This window comes from Chiloscyllium punctatum, chromosome 21 (assembly GCF_047496795.1).
Source record: "Chiloscyllium punctatum isolate Juve2018m chromosome 21, sChiPun1.3, whole genome shotgun sequence".
NCBI lineage: Eukaryota > Metazoa > Chordata > Chondrichthyes > Orectolobiformes > Hemiscylliidae > Chiloscyllium > Chiloscyllium punctatum.
The window spans coordinates 17,689,414-17,706,604 of NC_092759.1; the positions used below are offsets into that span (position 1 = coordinate 17,689,414).

The 17,191-nt window shown below is 43.3% G+C and overlaps 1 protein-coding gene across 1 annotated transcript in view; it reads left to right on the forward strand.

The window, feature by feature from the left end:
• Positions 1–520: 520 nt before the first annotated feature.
• Positions 521–17,191, forward strand: part of LOC140492467 (uncharacterized) — a 127,620-nt gene continuing 110,949 nt past the window's right edge. The window contains exons 1-3 of the mRNA XM_072591356.1: positions 521–580; positions 6,652–6,710; positions 7,108–7,247. Of these exons, the coding sequence (XP_072447457.1) occupies positions 521–580; positions 6,652–6,710; positions 7,108–7,247 (259 nt within the window). The remainder of the gene's footprint in view (positions 581–6,651; positions 6,711–7,107; positions 7,248–17,191) is intronic.

Genomic DNA, 17,191 nt, shown 5'->3' on the forward strand with positions numbered 1-17,191 from the left:
GGAATATTTGGGGACAGATTTGTCTGCCATACCAGTAAAGGCCTTTATGTAGCTATGACGAGTCTGTTTAATGAATCTGGTATCCAGAGAGGAGGAATTACAAACATATGAATATGCATAAATTTATGCTCTTGATGGTAGAGGGCTATTACTTTGTTTCGCTAAGCTGTATGATTATTATTATTATTACTGACATGATTTAGTAATTAGTTGTTAGATCTAAGCTAGTCTTTATTTATGTAATTAGTGGGTTTCTTTATATTCTTTTGAACTTGCACTTATCTGTTCCTGTGCTGTGAGCTCTCCCTCACAGGTTCCTCCAAGATCAGTTGTGAATTTCACCGTTTTAAAAATCTTTAACAATTTTATAAATTTTTAAAAAACTAAACTAGTCCTTGGAATTAGGACTGGTTTAGTTCTGAAGAAGGGTCATTGAACCCAAAACCATAACTCTGATTTCTTTTGACAGATGCTGGCAGATGTCCTGAGCTTTTCCAGCAATGTCTGTTTTGATTACAAAATGGCGAAAGCAAGGACAACAGATGCTGGAGATCAGAGCCGAGAGGATGGTTCAAATTCGGTTAGTCATTGTATTCATTGCTAACTTTATCAAATTCTGTCACTCATTTGTCCTTCCTATTGTCCTAATCATAGAAGATATACAAAGATGTGAATTCCTACTAATTGTTATAAAATTCATAAAATCAGTTGGAGTATAAAGTTAGTTATATATAATGTTACAGGCTATACCTAATGTTAGAATTCTTTAGCCAATGAGTTGTCAGCAGCTTCTGTACCACCTGAACTTGCAATGTCAAACAAACACTTGCCCTCCATCTTGTAGCTGCAATTATAACTCTTTCTATTCACATGTTGTCCACAAGTGTTTTTTAAACGGGAGATTCCTTCCAAGACAAAACTTACTGTCCCAACTCTCAACATTTCCACAGTAACTATTTTACTAAATAAGACGGGACCTATTTAAACTCCAGTAATAAGACTGAAGCTCAATAACCTTCCCACCTCAAGAACCTTGCCTGAATCCCTAAGGTTTTACACAATATCTCTGAACTTCCCCCCCCGATCCTTGGAAGTAGGTTGGGAAGCTGCCATTGTTTATTTTCTCAAATTCACTTTGGAGGTCATCTGCTTATTCATTTGTCCTTCAGTTCCTCCATGCCAATGTCATGGCGCGCCTCTCCACCATCTGTAGTCATTTTTATTAAAGGAATTCAACTAAATCAGAGTTATGTGTAGATTGCATTTCTTAATTTCTCAATATTCAATTACATAAAGACTCTCCATTATTGTGACACTATACTTTTGTTTTAATTCTTGCTGAACTACAAACTTCAGACTATTTCCAAACATCTCTGATTAGACTGCCTCTAATAGATATCTGCCGCTGTCAGATTGTACAGAACTTGCTGTATTTTCATTTGTAAGATTCTTTGTCCTTTCTGTTGCCTTGGGTTTACCGTTTTCTCCAACCTACCATTGTCCTAACTTATGATCTCACGTTAATTTTGAACTCAGCAAGCTAATTCAGTTAAAAACCAGGAGTCTTTTTGGGGGGGGTAATGGATGGCAGTTATAGGAAGGGGGGAAAGTCTCAGATACAGTCATATAGATGGGTTAACTCCAGGAAAGGTAAGAGAGGTAGGCAGCTAGTGCAGGAGTCTTTTGTGGATATACCCATTTCAAACAGGTATGCTGCTTTGGAAAATGTAGGGGGTGATGGATTCTCAGGGGAACGTAGCACGAACAGCCAAGTTTCTGGTATGGAGACTGGCTCTAATGCAACGAGGGGTACGTCGGGTTTCAAGAGATCAATTGTGTTAGGGGATTCTCTAGTCCGAGGTACAGACAGATGTTTCTGTGGCCAGCAGAGAAAAAGCAGAATGGTGTGTTGTTTCCCTGGTGCCAGAATCAAGGATGTCTCAGAGAGGGTGCAGAGTGTTCTCAAGGGGGAGAGGGGCCAGCAAGAGGTCATTGTCCACATTGGAACCAATGACATAGGAATGAAAAAGGTTGAGATTCTGAAGGGAGATTACAGAGAGTTAGGCAGAAATTTAAAAAGGAGGTCCTCAAGAGTAGTAATATCTGGATTACTCCCAGTGCTTCAAGCTACTGAGGGCAGGAATAGGAGAATAGAGCAGATGAATGCATGGCTGAGGAACTGGTGTATGGGAGAAGGAGTCACATTTTTAGATCATTGGAATCTCTTTTGGGGTAGAAGTGACCTTTACAAGAAGGACAGATTGCACTTAAATTGGAAGGGGACTAATATACTGGCAAGGTTTAGTGGACCTTATCAGTCAAAAGGAGAATGAGCTATGTGAACTATTTGATAAGGACTCCAGTCAGAAAAAAAATCACAGTGTGTCAAGTGAATTGACAGGGAAGGAAAGCAAAAGAGAATGTGTTACTGGTTACAACACAGAGTGCAGAACCAAGTTCAGAGAATTCTAAACTGGACATACCTCAAATTAAATTGGACAATGAGTAAGTTGTCAAAAATTGGGATAAATTATTGAGCTACCTTCCAGAGGAAAACTGAAATGACCTGAAAGGGTTATTGCTATTGTAGGGGAGATAGGTAGAAATAAGCTGGGAAATACTAACATAGTGGATGGATAATAATAAATTGTTGGTTATGTAGGTTAGTTTGATCTTTGAGTAGGATAAAAGGTCAGCACATCAGGAATCTGTACTGTGCTGTACTGTTCTATGCTCTATGTTATTTGCATGATGTTGAGATAGGCAATGCTGAACTGATTAAGCAACATCCTTATAAGCATTACCCTCTAAAGTCAGCACAGGTTCAAAAGGAGGTCGAAAGCATGCTCCAAAATGACATAATCTAAGTGAGTTACAGGAACTGGAGCTCACCTAAAGTAATGGTGCCAAAACAAGTTGGTACCCAATGGTTATGAGTGGACCATCTCAAAGTCAATGCAGTTACAAAGACTGATTAATATCCAATTCCACCTTTGGAAGAATGTATTGAAAAGTTGGGAAAAGCAATTTATATTTCTGGGTTGGACTTGCTCAGAGGATACTGGCAGGTACCTTTGTCCAAAAGAGTGAAGACAATACTGGCTTTTGTAATGCCGAATAGACTGTATCAATTTAAAGTCATGCCATGTTGGCATGAAAAATATGCCAGCCACATTTCAAAGATAACCAATAAGGTCATTTCCGACCTACCCAATTGCACTGCTATGTTGATGACCTGGTGAAAGGAACATTTATTGGAATCTATTTTGGGAGACAGGCTTGGTGATAAACCTGGCTAAGAGTGAATTTGCCAATTGTCCAAGTCAGCTTCCTGGGCCATGGTATTGGACATGGACAAATAGCCCCAAGAGATGCAAAAACAAAGGTAACTGGGGAGTTGCCCATACAATCGACAAAAAGAGCAGCCCTACAATCTCTGGGACGAAGTGGATTTTATCGGAAATCTGTACGAAATTTTCAAAGTGTGGGCTGCTCCAATCAGTGAATTACTGAAGAAAGGCAGCAGGTTCTGTGGACAGCAGACTGTCAGAAGGCATTTGACAGTTTGAAAGCTATGTAAAAAAAAATGACTGCAGATGCTGGAAACCAGATTCTGGATTAGAGTGGTGCTGGAAGAGCACAGCAGTTCAGGCAGCATCCGAGGAGGAGTAAAATCGACGTTTCGGGCAAAAGCCCTTCATTAGGAATAAAGGCAGAGACCCTGAAGTGTGAAGAGATAAGCTAGAGGAGGGTGGGGCTGGGGAGAACGTAGCATAGAGTACAATGGGTGAGTGGGGGAGGGGATGAAGGTGATAGGTCAGGGAGGAGAGGGTGGAGTGGATAGGTGGAAAAGAAGATAGGCAGTTCGGACAAGTCCGGACAAGTCATGAGGACAGTTACTGAGCTGGAAGTTTGGAACTAGGGTGAGGTGGGGGAAGGGGAAATGAGGAAACTGGTGAAGTCCACATTGATGCCCTGGGGTTGAAGTGTTCTGAGGCGGAAGATGAGGCGTTCTTCCTCCAGGCGTCTGGTGGTGAGGGAGCGGCGGTGAAGGAGGCCCAGGACCTCCATGTCCTTGGCAGAATGGAAGGGGGAGTTGAAATGTTGGGCCACAGGGCGGTGTGGTTGATTGGTGCGGGTGTCCCGGAGATGTCCCTAAAGCGTTCTGCTAGGAGGTGTCCAGTCTCCCCAATGTAGAGGAGACCGCATCGGGAGCGACGGATACAATAAATGATATTAGTGGATATGCAGGTAAAACTTTGATGGATGTGGAAGGCTCCTTTAGGGCCTTGGATGGAGGGAGGGAAGAGGTGTGGGCGCAGGTTTCGCAGTTCCTGCAGTGGCAGGGGAAGGTGCCAGGATGGGAGGGTGGGTCGTAGGGGGGTGTGGACCTGACCAGGTAGTCACAGAGGGAGCGGTCTTTGCGGAAGGCGGAAAGGGGTGGGGAGGGAAATATATCCCTGGTGGTGGGGTCTCTTTGGAGGTGGCGGAAATGTTGGCGGATGATTTGGTTTATGTGAAGGTTGGTAGGATGGAAGGTGAGCACCAGGGGCGTTCTGTCCTTGTTACGGTTGGAGGGGTGGGGTCTGGGGCGGAGGTGTGGGATGTAGACGAGATGCGTTGGAGGGCAGCTTAAACCACATGGGAAGGGGAATTGTGATCTCTAAAGAAGGAGGCCATCTGGTGTGTTCTGTGGTGAAACTGGTCCTCCTGGGAGCAGATACGGCAGAGGCGGAGGAATTGGGAATACAGGAAGGCATTTTTGCAGGAGGTAGAGTGGGAAGAGGTGTAATCCAGGTAGCTGTGGGAGTTGGTGGGTTTGTAAAAAGTGTCAGTGTTAAGTCGGTCATTATTAATGGAGATGGAGAGGTCCAGGAAGGGGAGGGAGGTGTCAGAGATGGTCCAGGTAAATTTAAGGTCAGGGTGGAATGTGTTGGTGAAGTTGGTGAATTGCTCAATCTCCTCTCAGGAGCACGAGGTGGCACCAATGCAGTCATCAATGTAGCGGAGGAAGAGGTGGGGAGTGGTGCCGGTGTAATTACGGAAGATCAACTGCTCTACGTAGCCAACAAAGAGACAGGCATAGCTGGGGCCCATACGTGTGCCCATGGCTACCCCTTTGGTCTGGAGGAAGTGGGAGGATTCGAAGGAGAAATTGTTAAGGGTGAGGACCAGTTCGGCCAAACAAATGAGAGTGTCAGTGGAAGGGTACTGTTGGGGACGAAAAGCTATGCTGACTGCTGCTCCAGTATGAGCCACACCTAATTACACAAGGCCATTCAAGGTGGCTATCAAGACGAGTGAAGTCGCTGTCGGTGCTGTGCTCTCACAGGAAGACAATAAGAAGATAGAAAGACCACTTGGATATTTCTCCAGGAAACTGAACATTCTTCAGCAGAGATATTCGGCAATTCAGAAGGAGACTTTGAGCTTGGTGTTGGCATTACAATATTTCAACATTTATGTTACCAGTAATGTATCTGAGACAATCATATGCATTGATCATGAGTCATTGAAGTTTATGGAGAAATTTAAGGAGTAAAAATTCCAGACTGTTTAGATGGAGCATGTTCTTACAGTCATTCAAGTTGAATATTGTGCATGTGGCAGAAGGAGAAAATGTGATTGCTGATGCATTGTTGAGACTTGGACGAGAAATAGAGGTGTTCGGTGGCAGGAGTAAACAGCCTGAAAAGAATGGTAGTGCATGCTTGCATGTTTATAGTCAATGTAACATATATGCGTATTGTAGTGTACTAACAATGTAAGATTAAGGGGTTTTAAAATGAAGCCATCTTTGGATACTGATGGCTCATTTTTTAAGGAGAGAAGTGTCATGGTGCTGCCCCTTTAGCAAGGTTATTTTGCCCTTGGTTTTCTTTGACAGGGGTCATAAAGGCAGAGGTACTGATCTGTCTAGAAATATCTACTTGAAAAGGCTTTTATGTATTTTTTAACACTTGTACAATGAAAGGGGAGTGGTCAGTTCTCCCAGTTCAGGGTTTTTTCTGACTTGGTTTTAGCAGCTGATCAAAGAAAGTGGTGAGGGAAAAAACAAGAGTCCCTGGTTCAACAGAGGATTTCTGGCTGACTCTCTTTGCAATCTCTCTCTCCTGTGTGTTTGAATTTACCTTTTTTGCCAAGAGGTTGTTTATGGGATATTGCAGGAAATCAGAACAACTCTTTGTTAACTTGCGTTTTCATGTCTGTTGGGTTTTCAAACTGTTATGTTATTCTCAACTCCGTTTTCTTTTCTTTGTGTGTAAATAAATTCTGTTTTGTTTGAAACTGTGTGGTTTGACCAGCTGCATCACTCCTGGAATATCCACCTTACACCTGCTTAAAACAACTGGAAAAGTTAGGGTCTGGGCTACCTGCTTAAAAATGTTTTGAGGGTGATCTGGCATGGCCAATAACGCATTAAACAGAGGTCATTCACTTTACTCATTTTTTTCCCCATTTGGAACATCATGTCTGTACCTTCTTTTTGAAAAGATTTATTACTCAAATCCCATTCTGCAGCCTTTTCTACATAAACAGCATACCTGAGTACTCTGTGTAGAACTGTTACTGTTTCCTTGGCCTGTCTTTATCTCATTCACACATGTATGCAGGAGTATGTTTATCAACCAATTGTTTTATGTCTTTCAGATGCAATTTATTTATGGGCGTATTCAAAGATATCAAATGGCGAAGATCACAATGACAAGGTAGGGATCTCAGAACAGAAGTCCCACTTCTGATAAGTTTATATTATGTGTGAGATAAAAACGATATGAGGCATTCATGTTCATTGAAATCTATGCAGATATGCAAATTAGAGCTCTGTGATGGTTTAAAACCTCAGGTCAAGGGGAAGAACAATGATCTCCTCTGTTGAGAAGACATAACATGGAGGTAACTGGAAAAGAGATTCAACTAAAAGGCAATTTACAGATCATGCCTTTTTTGGTCTTAGAAACAGCCAATTCAAGAGCTGAATGCACAGGGCAGATGAAATTCAGCTCCATTGGTTATATCTGTTGAATCTTGCTCTAGTATCACAAAGCAGTAACTAGCATTCGAACATAATATTTGCTTTTTTCTCCTCTTCCCTCATGTTTTTAGCCAGGGCAGCGTTGTTACTGATCACAAAGCTATTTTCAACAATAAAACAGAACAGTTCGATGAAAGCATGATAAAGGAAACAATAAAAGATATCGAAGAAAGCTTACAATCCAGGAATTGCACCAACAGTAATGATTCACGTAAGAAGTGATCCTGTTCTCAATTACACTCAGTGGTGAAGTCACACAGCCACATGAACCCCTCATTTGAAATGCCTTTGTGTGGCGTACAAAGTTTAAAAATCCCACAACACCAGGTTATAGTCCAACAGGTTTAATTGGAAGCACTAGCTTTCAGAGTGCTGCTCCTTCATCAGGTGGTTGTGGAGTATAAGATCGTAAGACCCAGAATTTATGGCAAAAGTTTACAGTGTGATGCAACTGAAATGTTATATTGAAAAAGACCTGGATTATTTATTAAGTCTGTCGTCTTTTAGACGTGATTTGGAGATGCCGGTGTTGGACTGGGGTGTACAAAGTTAAAAATCACACAACACCAGGTTATAGTCCAACAGGTTTAATTGGAAGCACACTAGCTTTCGGAGCGACGCTCCTTCATCAGGTGGTTGTGGAGGGCTCAATCGTAACACAGAATTTATAGCAAAAATTTACAGTGTGATGTAACTGAAATTATACATTGAAAAATTGATTGTCTGTTAAGCCTTTCATCTGTTAGAATACAGTGATAGTTTCACTTCTTTCATGTGTAAATCACAAAACCTTTTTTTTAAAGTTGTATTCTCGGGTTAGCTGTTAACAATGGTGATAGCTAGACAATATGTTGAAGGTGTTGGCGCCCTGCGTTCTCTGTCTATGCCACTATTACACGTAGGGATACCTCCCACCTTGTACATGGCAGGTACTCATGTGACTCAGCCAACATTGTCTATCTTATACGTTGCAGACAAGGATGCCCTGAGGCATGGTACATTGGGGAAACCGAGCAAAGGCTACGACAACGGATGAATGGGCACCGCACAACAATCAACAGACAGGAGGGTTCCCTCCCAGTTGGGGAACACTTCAGTGGTCCAGGACATTCAGCCTCGGACCTTCAGATGACCATCCTCCAAGGTGGACTTTGGGACAGGCAGCAGAGAAAAGTGGCTGAGCAGAGGCTGATAGCTAAGTTCGGTACCCAAAGGGAGGGCCTCAACCAGGACCTTGGGTTCATGTCACATTACAGGTGATTACCATTGCACTACACACACACACAGATATTCCTACACACATACACTCTCACATACACACAGACACAGGTACACACAGACGCACACAGACACCCACACACACCCTTATAGACACACTCCCACACTCACATATGCACCCCCTCACAGACTTAAGACACTCTGCACTCACAACCCCCACCTCAGACAGACACACACACACAGACAGAGACCCACATGCACACATATATCTTGTGGGGTGAATTTGTACTTTCAGGGTTACAGTGTACTTTGCTTAAAAACTGCGTACATTCATGTAGAACTCTGAGCTCAAAAACTGCATGAATTTATGTAAAACTCTGTTATCTCACTTTTTAGATTAGAATCAATCTAAACATCATGGCATAGACAGAGAACACAGGGGGCTAACACCTTCAACATATTGTCTAGCTATCACCATTGTTAACAGCTAACCCGAGAATGCAACTTTTAAAAAAAGGTTTTGTGATTTACACATGAAAGAAGTGAAACTATCACTGTATTCTAACAGATGAAAGGCTTAACAGACAATCAATTTTTCAATGTATAATTTCAGTTACATCACACTGTAAATTTTTGGTATAAATTCTGTGTTACGATCGAGCCCTCCACAACCACCTGATGAAGGAGCATCACTCCGAAAGCTAGTGTGCTTCCAACTAAACCGGTTGGACTATAACCTGGTGTTGTGTGATTTTTTAATCTTTTAGACGGACCAGACCGTGTTGGTTTCAGTTCTTTCATATGTAAATCGCAGAACTGCTTTTAAAGTAACATTCTCAAGGGAACTTTAACAATAGGTGCCATGTCAGCTCAGATTATGCACTAAAGGTGTAAGGTTAAAGCCTGTCTGTGTGTGCCCCGATGTTAGACTAATTCTATTTCTAAAAAACGATTTACAGAATCTTAATGGATTCACATAGTTTTTGAGCAAAATAAAATGTAATTCTGCAAGTACAAATTCACCCCACCAACTTATATGTGTATGTGTGCATGTAGTGTGTGTGTGTGTGTGTGTGTGTGGGGGGGGGGGAAGGGGGTGTGAATTTCTGTGGCAGAGTGCGTGTATGCGTATCTGTGTGAGTGTAAAGGGGTATAAGTCTGTGAGAAGGTGTGTGTGTAGGGGTGTGTGTTTGGGGAGGGTGTCTGTGTGAGCATATGAGAGAGAGAGCTTGTGTATGAGAGAGGGTCTGCGTGAGTGTATGGTCTGTAGGAGTGTATAGTGCAATGGGGTCACCCACGTGAACCCAAGGTCCTGGTTGAGGCCATCCCCATGGGGACCGAACTTGGTTATCAGCCTCTGCTCGGCCAGTTTATGTTGTTGCCTGTCCCGAAGTCCGCCTTGGAGGATGGTCACCTGAAGGTCCGAGGTCGAATGTCCTGGACCATTGAAGTGTTCCCCGATTGGGAGAGAACACCCCTGCCTGGTGATTGTTGCAGTGTCCATTCATCTGTTGCCATAGCCTCTGCTCGGTCTCGCCAATGTACCATGCCTCAGGGCATCCTTGCCTGCAGCGTATGAGATAAACAATGTTGGCCAAGTCACATGAGTACCTGCCCCATACCTGTCCCCACATGTAATGGTGGTATCCATGATGTGTGATTCTGTTGGGCACTGATTTAAAATCATCTTTCCCCCTAAAGAGCAGTGATTGCTAATGAAAATCTCCAGCCAGACCCTATGCTACACTAACACTGGTTTAGCTACACGCAGAAGTTGACCTTTAAAATCTCCAAATGTTTCTCCAGGGTGCAAAATATATTCTGGGTGGGGGATTTCAATGTCCACCACCAAGAGTGGCTCGGCAGCAGCATTACTGATCGAGCTGGTCGGGTCCTAAAGGATACAGCTGCTAGGCTGGGTCTGCCGCAGGTGATGAAGGAACCAACAAGAGGAAAAAACACACTTGACCTCATCCTTATTAATCTTCCGGCTGCAGAAGCATCTGTCTGTGACAGTGTCGGTAAAAGTGACCAATGCACTGTACTTGTGGAGACAAAGTCCCACCTTCACATTGAGAATACTCTCCATCGTGTTGGCTGGCACTGTCATCGTGCTAAATGAGACAGACTTCGAACCAAACTAGCAACTCAAGACTGGGCATCCATGAGGCACTGTGGACCATCAACAGCAGCAGAACTGTACTCCAGCACAACCTGATGGCCCAGCATATCCCTATTCACCTATTACCATCAAGCCAGGGGATTGACCTTGGTTCAAGGAGAGTGCAGGAAGGCATGCCAGGAGCAGCATCAGACATTGCTAAAAATGAGGTGTCAACCTGGTGAAGCTACCAAACAGGACTACTTGTGTGCCAAACAACATAAACAGCAAGTGATAGACAGAGCTACGCGATCCCACAACCAACAGATCAGAACTAAGCTCTGCAGTCCTTCCACACCCAGTCATGAATGTCATACACAACTCATTGGAGGAGGAGGCTCCACAAATGTCTCCATCCTCAATGAAGGAGGAGCCCAGCACATCAGTGCAAAAGATAAGGCTGAAGCATTCGCAACAATCTTCAGTCAGAAGTGCTGAGTGAATGACCCATCTCAACCTCCTCCAGTGGTCCCCAGCATCACAGATACCATTCTCCAGCCAATTCGATTCATTCCGCTTGATATCAAGAAATGGCAAGGCACAGGATACTGCAAAGGCAATGAGCCCTGAGAACATTCTGGCAATAGTACTGAAAACGTGTGTTCCAGAACTTCCCGCTCCCTTAGCCAAGCTCTTCCAGTACAGTTACAACACTGTGGAAAATTGCCCAGGTATGTCCTGTACACAGAAAGTCGGACAAATCCAACTCAGCCAATTACTGCCCAATCAGTCTCCTCTCCATCAATAGTAAAGTGATGGAAGGGGTCACCAACAGTGCTGTCAGGCAGCACCTGCTCAGCAACACCCAGTTTACACTTCGCCAGGGTCACTCAGCTCCTGACCTCATTACAGCCTTGGTTCAAACATGGACAAAAGAGCTGAATTCCAAAGGGGAGGGGACAATGACAGCCCTTGACATCAAAGCTGTGTTTGACCAAGTATGGCATCAAGTAGCCCTGGCAAAACTGGGAACAATGAGTATCAGGGGCAAACACTCCACTGGTTAGAGTCATACCTGGGCACAAAGGAAGATGGCCGTGGTTGTGGAGGGTCAGTCATCTCAGCTCCAGGACAGCTCTGCAGGAGTCCCTCAGGGTAGTGTCCTTGGCCCAACAATCTCCAGCTGCTTCGTCATCAACCTTCCCTGTCTTAAGGTCAGAAGTGGGGATATTTGCCGATGATTGTACAATGTTCAGCAACTCCTCAGATACTGAAGCAGTCTGTGGTCAAATGCAACAAGAGCTGCACAATATACAGACTTGGGCTGATAGGTGACAAGTAACACAAATACACGCCACACACAGGCAAATACCAGACAATGACCATCACCAATAAGAGACACTCTAACCACCACTCCTTGACATTCAATGGTATTACCATCATTGAATCCCCCACTGTCAGCATCCTTGAGATTACCCATTGACCAGAAACTCAACTGGACTCACCACATAAACACAGTGGCTACAAAAGAAGGTCAGAGACGAGGGATACTGTGGCCAGTAACTCACCTCCTGACACCCCAAAGCCTGTCCCACCATCTACAAGGCACAAGTCAGGAGTGTGATGGAATACTCCCCACTTGCCTGGATGAGTGCAGCTCCAACAACACTCAAGAAGCATGTCACCATCCTGGACATGGCAGCCCACATCTACAAATATTCAATCCCTGCACCACCAGCACTCAGTAGCAGCAGTGTGTACTATCTACAAGATGCACTGCAGAAATTCACCAAAGATCCTTAGACAGCACCTTCCAAACCCATGACCACTTCCATCTAGAAGGAAAAGGGCAGCAGGGACTCGGGAACATCACCACCTGCACATTGCCCTCCAAGCTACTCATTACCCTGACTTGGAAATATACCGCCATTCCTTCACAGTCATGGGGTCAAAACCCTGGAATTCCCTCCCTACCAGCATTGTGGGTCAACCCACAGCAAGTGGACCACAGCAATTCAAGCTCACCACCACCTTCTCAAGGGGCAAATAGGGATGGGCTACCAATGCTGGCCAAGCAGCGACACCCAAGTCACACAAATGAATTAAAGAAAAAAATGAAATGGGGAGTCAACTCGTATGCCAAGCATAAAAGTGAAGTATTGGTGGCCACCATCTTCACCATTCACCACAGTGGGGGGTAAGCTCTGTGCAGGCTATGTCTTAAACTCCTGCAAATTATTGCAGCACAACCTGCATAACCTGCTTAAACTCTGATCCCTGGACACCCACTTTGAAAGTACAGGCCAATAAAACATGGATCTGTGGCATGAAAAATTAAGGCTGCAAATGTCTGAATAGCATGTTGTGGCTGGAATAGGTGGAGATGGGATGGTTAAGGTATATGCAAAATCATGAAGTTTACGACAGGAAAATGAGGTCATTAAGATGCTGGGTTGACATTAACTGTAATTTTGATGGGAAATAACTTCTTCTCACACAAACAATGCCAATTGTTGACTGTCTGTTTCAGGGAGGCAATGTTGTAAAGGCACCAGTGTCAGACAGGTCATAGTCCAACAGGTTTAAAATCTGGGTCGATCTGTGCAATCTTCTTGGAGATCCTCTTCACTTTGAACAGCCTGAAGAAGAAGCAGCACTCTGTAAGCTTTCAGTTTCAAACTGACCTGTTGGACTATAACCTGGTGTTGTGTGATTTCTAACCGTTTCAGGCAGAGCACTGTCACCTCCTTCTCAGAAGGTTGTGGGTTAAAGTCTCACTCCACTTTATAATCCACACTGAGATATGAGCCTACTGACATACCGGCCAGATGAAGAAAGGATGGCAGGATCCCCATCACTGAAGGGGCTCAGTGAATCCGTTTGGTTTTATTACTCACCAGCTCACATTGATTCAATGTGTGGCTAGATTTCAAACTTAGAATCTGTGGGTTTCTAAACCCGTTCCACAATCACTGCACTTGACAAACTGCTCTCATTTATCAGGGGTTTGCTTTTGCCAACCCATTTGCTTCCTTTGAAATATGCTCGGCATCATTTTCATCCCCACTGACTGTCTGATACTCTGATGGGAGGGGCTCATAGGCCTGTTGATTTCATGGGGTGAGCAATCACCTCCGGTAAAGCTAAAAATAATAACGAGAAATCTTTGTTGTGTTAACAGTGCCAACCTAAATGTGTATTAATGGGCGTTTCTGGCATTACTAGTATTTAAGTCTCCATTCCTGTTTATGCTGAGTAGGTGGTGATACAAATGAAGGGATTGTTTGGCCACTTCAAAGGGCAGTTATTACCACATGGGTGTTGACATGTAGGGGTAACATGTTGGCTGTACAGGTCTGGGTGACAGGATTCCTTCACGAGACAGTGAACCTGTTGGAGCAACGTAAACACTGCACTATTAAGTGGAGAATACAATCTCAATGTTTGACTCATGTTGCTGTCCTGATATGTACAATTATTAATTTAAAGATTATTAAAAGTTTCTCCTGTGTGTACCCTTTTAACTGTGAACTAATTCACATTTCAAAACAGTGCTCAGTAGTTCAAATTACAAAAATCTATCGTACTCAGATCAAGATGCAACAGGTGAATTTTATACTCTCAAGACTATTTTATAAACTGAGTAACAATTAAGAGCCTAAGACTTCATATCATGACATTGCAAGCAAATAAAATACTTTACACACTTCATCTTAATTGTTGACCATCTGGTTGCAATCATTCCAATATCAATCCGATAATCATTGGTTCTGGAATTATTGATCCAACAATTACTGATCTGGTTTGAATTAGTTCCTTATTCTTCTGGTGAGAAACATGTTGTTGCTTGGTTCATTTGGGTCAGTGCATCTGTCAAATTAACTACAATAGACAGAGAGTTGGGGGAGGCAATGCACTCTCTAATGTTTCCATATTGAGCACAGCTTATTTAATTCATTGCACAAGTGTACAGGATAGTGGTGTAGGAGCCTATACATGCACCATAAAGGGACCATCGACTGTGTTTGGAGCTGGTTACTGTGTTTCAGTTAAATTACTGCAGGGTCACACAGCCTTGCAGCTTAGAGAAAACATTTCTGGGATGCGAGAGATACATTGCCAAAGTTGTGATTTTGTTATCCACTAACTGTTCAACAACTGATTGCTCCACGTGTGTTGAAGAAATTTCAAGGACTATTTTACAGCTACAAATACACCTTCGGGCTTTTTTTCTGGAAGTCAAGATGTCACAGTGACCATAAAGATCACTTACAGTGCTGATATGGGAAAAGTGAGCTCACAGCAAAAGGATGCAAATGCTTGTAACATTCAGTTGATATTTTTGGGGTTTCATTCATAATGATTAACCTAGTGAGGTCAAGGGCTGGTGAACCTGCAGAATTGTCTTGCTATCTCCATACTTAAGGAATAATTTCCTGGACAGTGCTGCAACTAAACCAGCAATAAATATCACTTTGAGATTACACAGAGCTGTGTGCTTTCTGTTAGCTTTATTGGACACTAATAACTAACAACACTTTAGGGTGTAGGTTTGCTCGCTGAGCTGTAGGTTTGATATCCAGACGTTTCATTACCTGGCTAGGTAACATCATCAGTGGCGACCTCCAAGTGAAGCCACTATTGTTACGAGTTTTAAGAATGCTGGGATGCAGAAAATTTGCTGTTTGGGTGGGGGGGTTGGATATCATGCAAAGAAACTTCTCGGACTATGTTCGGCTAAGTTGGCAACCTCTGTAAGATCCAATCCTTTATGGTGAGAGCACAGGGTAATAGTGTTAATCAGTACCCTAGCCAAGGAGTGGGAATGCAAAACATTCACCTGCAGTTTCGTTATGCGATGCTGTTAACGATTGATCTGTGTTTGGTAATTACCTTGCATGACATATCTGACTAATATGATGGCTTTCTTGAAAAGAAACTGAAACTTAACTAGGTCAGAACAGAATTGTCACCTCTCTTCCAAAGATTGGATCTAAGAAAGGCTGATAGAATGAAAGATTTTAATTTTTTTACAATTAATTCATGATACATGGGTGTCACTAGCTAGACCAGCATTTATTGTTCAGAGGGCAGTTAACAGTCAGCCACAATGTTGTTGGTCTGGAACCATATGTAGGCCAGGCCAGGTAACAATGGCAGATTTCCTTCTCTAAAGAGCATTAATGAACCAGATGGGTTTTTAATAATAATCATCAACAATGTCAACAAGAGTACCATTGGACTTCTTTTTATTGAATTCAAATTTCACAGAACATCAGGTGCTAATTCAGTGACATTACCAGTGGGATAGTCAACATGGCTTTGCATGTGGGAAATCATGTCTCACAAACTTGATTGAGTTGTTTGAAGAAGTAACAAAGAGGATTGATGAGGGCAAAGCAGTAGATGTGATCTATATGGACTTCAGTAAGACATTCAACAAGGTTTCCCATGGGAGACTGATTAGCAAGGTTAGATCTCACAGAATACAGGGAGAACTAGCCATTTGGATACAGAACTGGCTCAAAGGTAGAAGACAGAGGGTGGTGGTGGAGGGTTGTTTTTCAGATTGGAGGTCTGTGACCAGTGGAGTGCCACAAGGATCGGTGCCACAACTTTTCGTCATTTATATAAATGATTTGGATGTGAGCATAAGAGGTACAGTTAGTAAGTTTGCAGATGACACCAAAATTGGAGGTATAGTGGACAGCGAAGCGGGTTACCTCAGATTACAACAAAATCTTGATCAGATGGGCCAATGGGCTGAGAAGTTGCAGCTGGAGTTTAATTCAGATAAATGCGAGGTGCTGCATTTTGGGAAAGCAAATCTTAGCAGGTCTTATACACTTAATGGTAAGGTCCTAGGGAGTGTTGCTGAACAAAGAGACCTTGGAGTGCAGGTTCATAGCTCCTTGAAAGTGGAGTCGCAGGTAGATAGGATAGTGAAGAAGGCGTTTGGTATGCTTTCCTTTATTAGTCAGAGTATTGAGTACAGGAGTTGGGAGGTCATGTTGCGGCTGTACAGGACATTGGTTAGGCCACTGTTGGAATATTGTGTGCAATTCTGGTCTCCTTCCTATCGGAAAGATGTTGTGAAACTTGAAAGGATTCAGAAAAGATTTACAAGGATGTTGCCAGGTTTGGAGGATCTGAGCTACAGGGAGAGGCTGAACAGGCTGGGGCTATTTTCCCTGGAGCGTCGGAGGCTGAGGGGTGACCTTATAGAGGTTTACAAAATTATGAAAGGCATGGATAGGGTAAATAGGCAATGTCTTTTCTCTGGGGTCAGGGAGTCTAGAACTAGAGGGCATAGGTTTAGGATGAGAGGGGAAAGATATAAAAGGGACCTAAGGGGCAAATTTTTCATGCAGAGGGTGGTACGTGTATGGAATGAGCTGATAGAGGAAGTGGTGGAGGCTGGTACAACTTCAACATTTAAGAGTCATTTGGATGGGTATATGAATAGGAAGGGTTTGGAGGGATATGGGTCGGGTGCTGGCGCATGGGACTAGATTAGGTTGGGATATCTGGTCGGCATGGACCAAAGGGTCTGTTTTCATGCTGTACATCTCTATGACTCTATCTCCTAATTGTAGTTCACTATGTGGGTCAAAGATCTCTCATCCTCCTCTACCACTTTGTTTGAAGCATTTACTGTCTATCTCCATTTTCCCTGCAAAGATGGTGGGACAAGTATTGAGCTTGCAAGGCCTCATCAGAGAGTCACTGCCACTGCCACAACGCTGAATTTAACTGACATGAACCTGGAACCTTGTGGTAAGATGGTGTAAATTCAGCATTCAGTGTAACTGATTTTAAATTGGCAGTTTTAGATT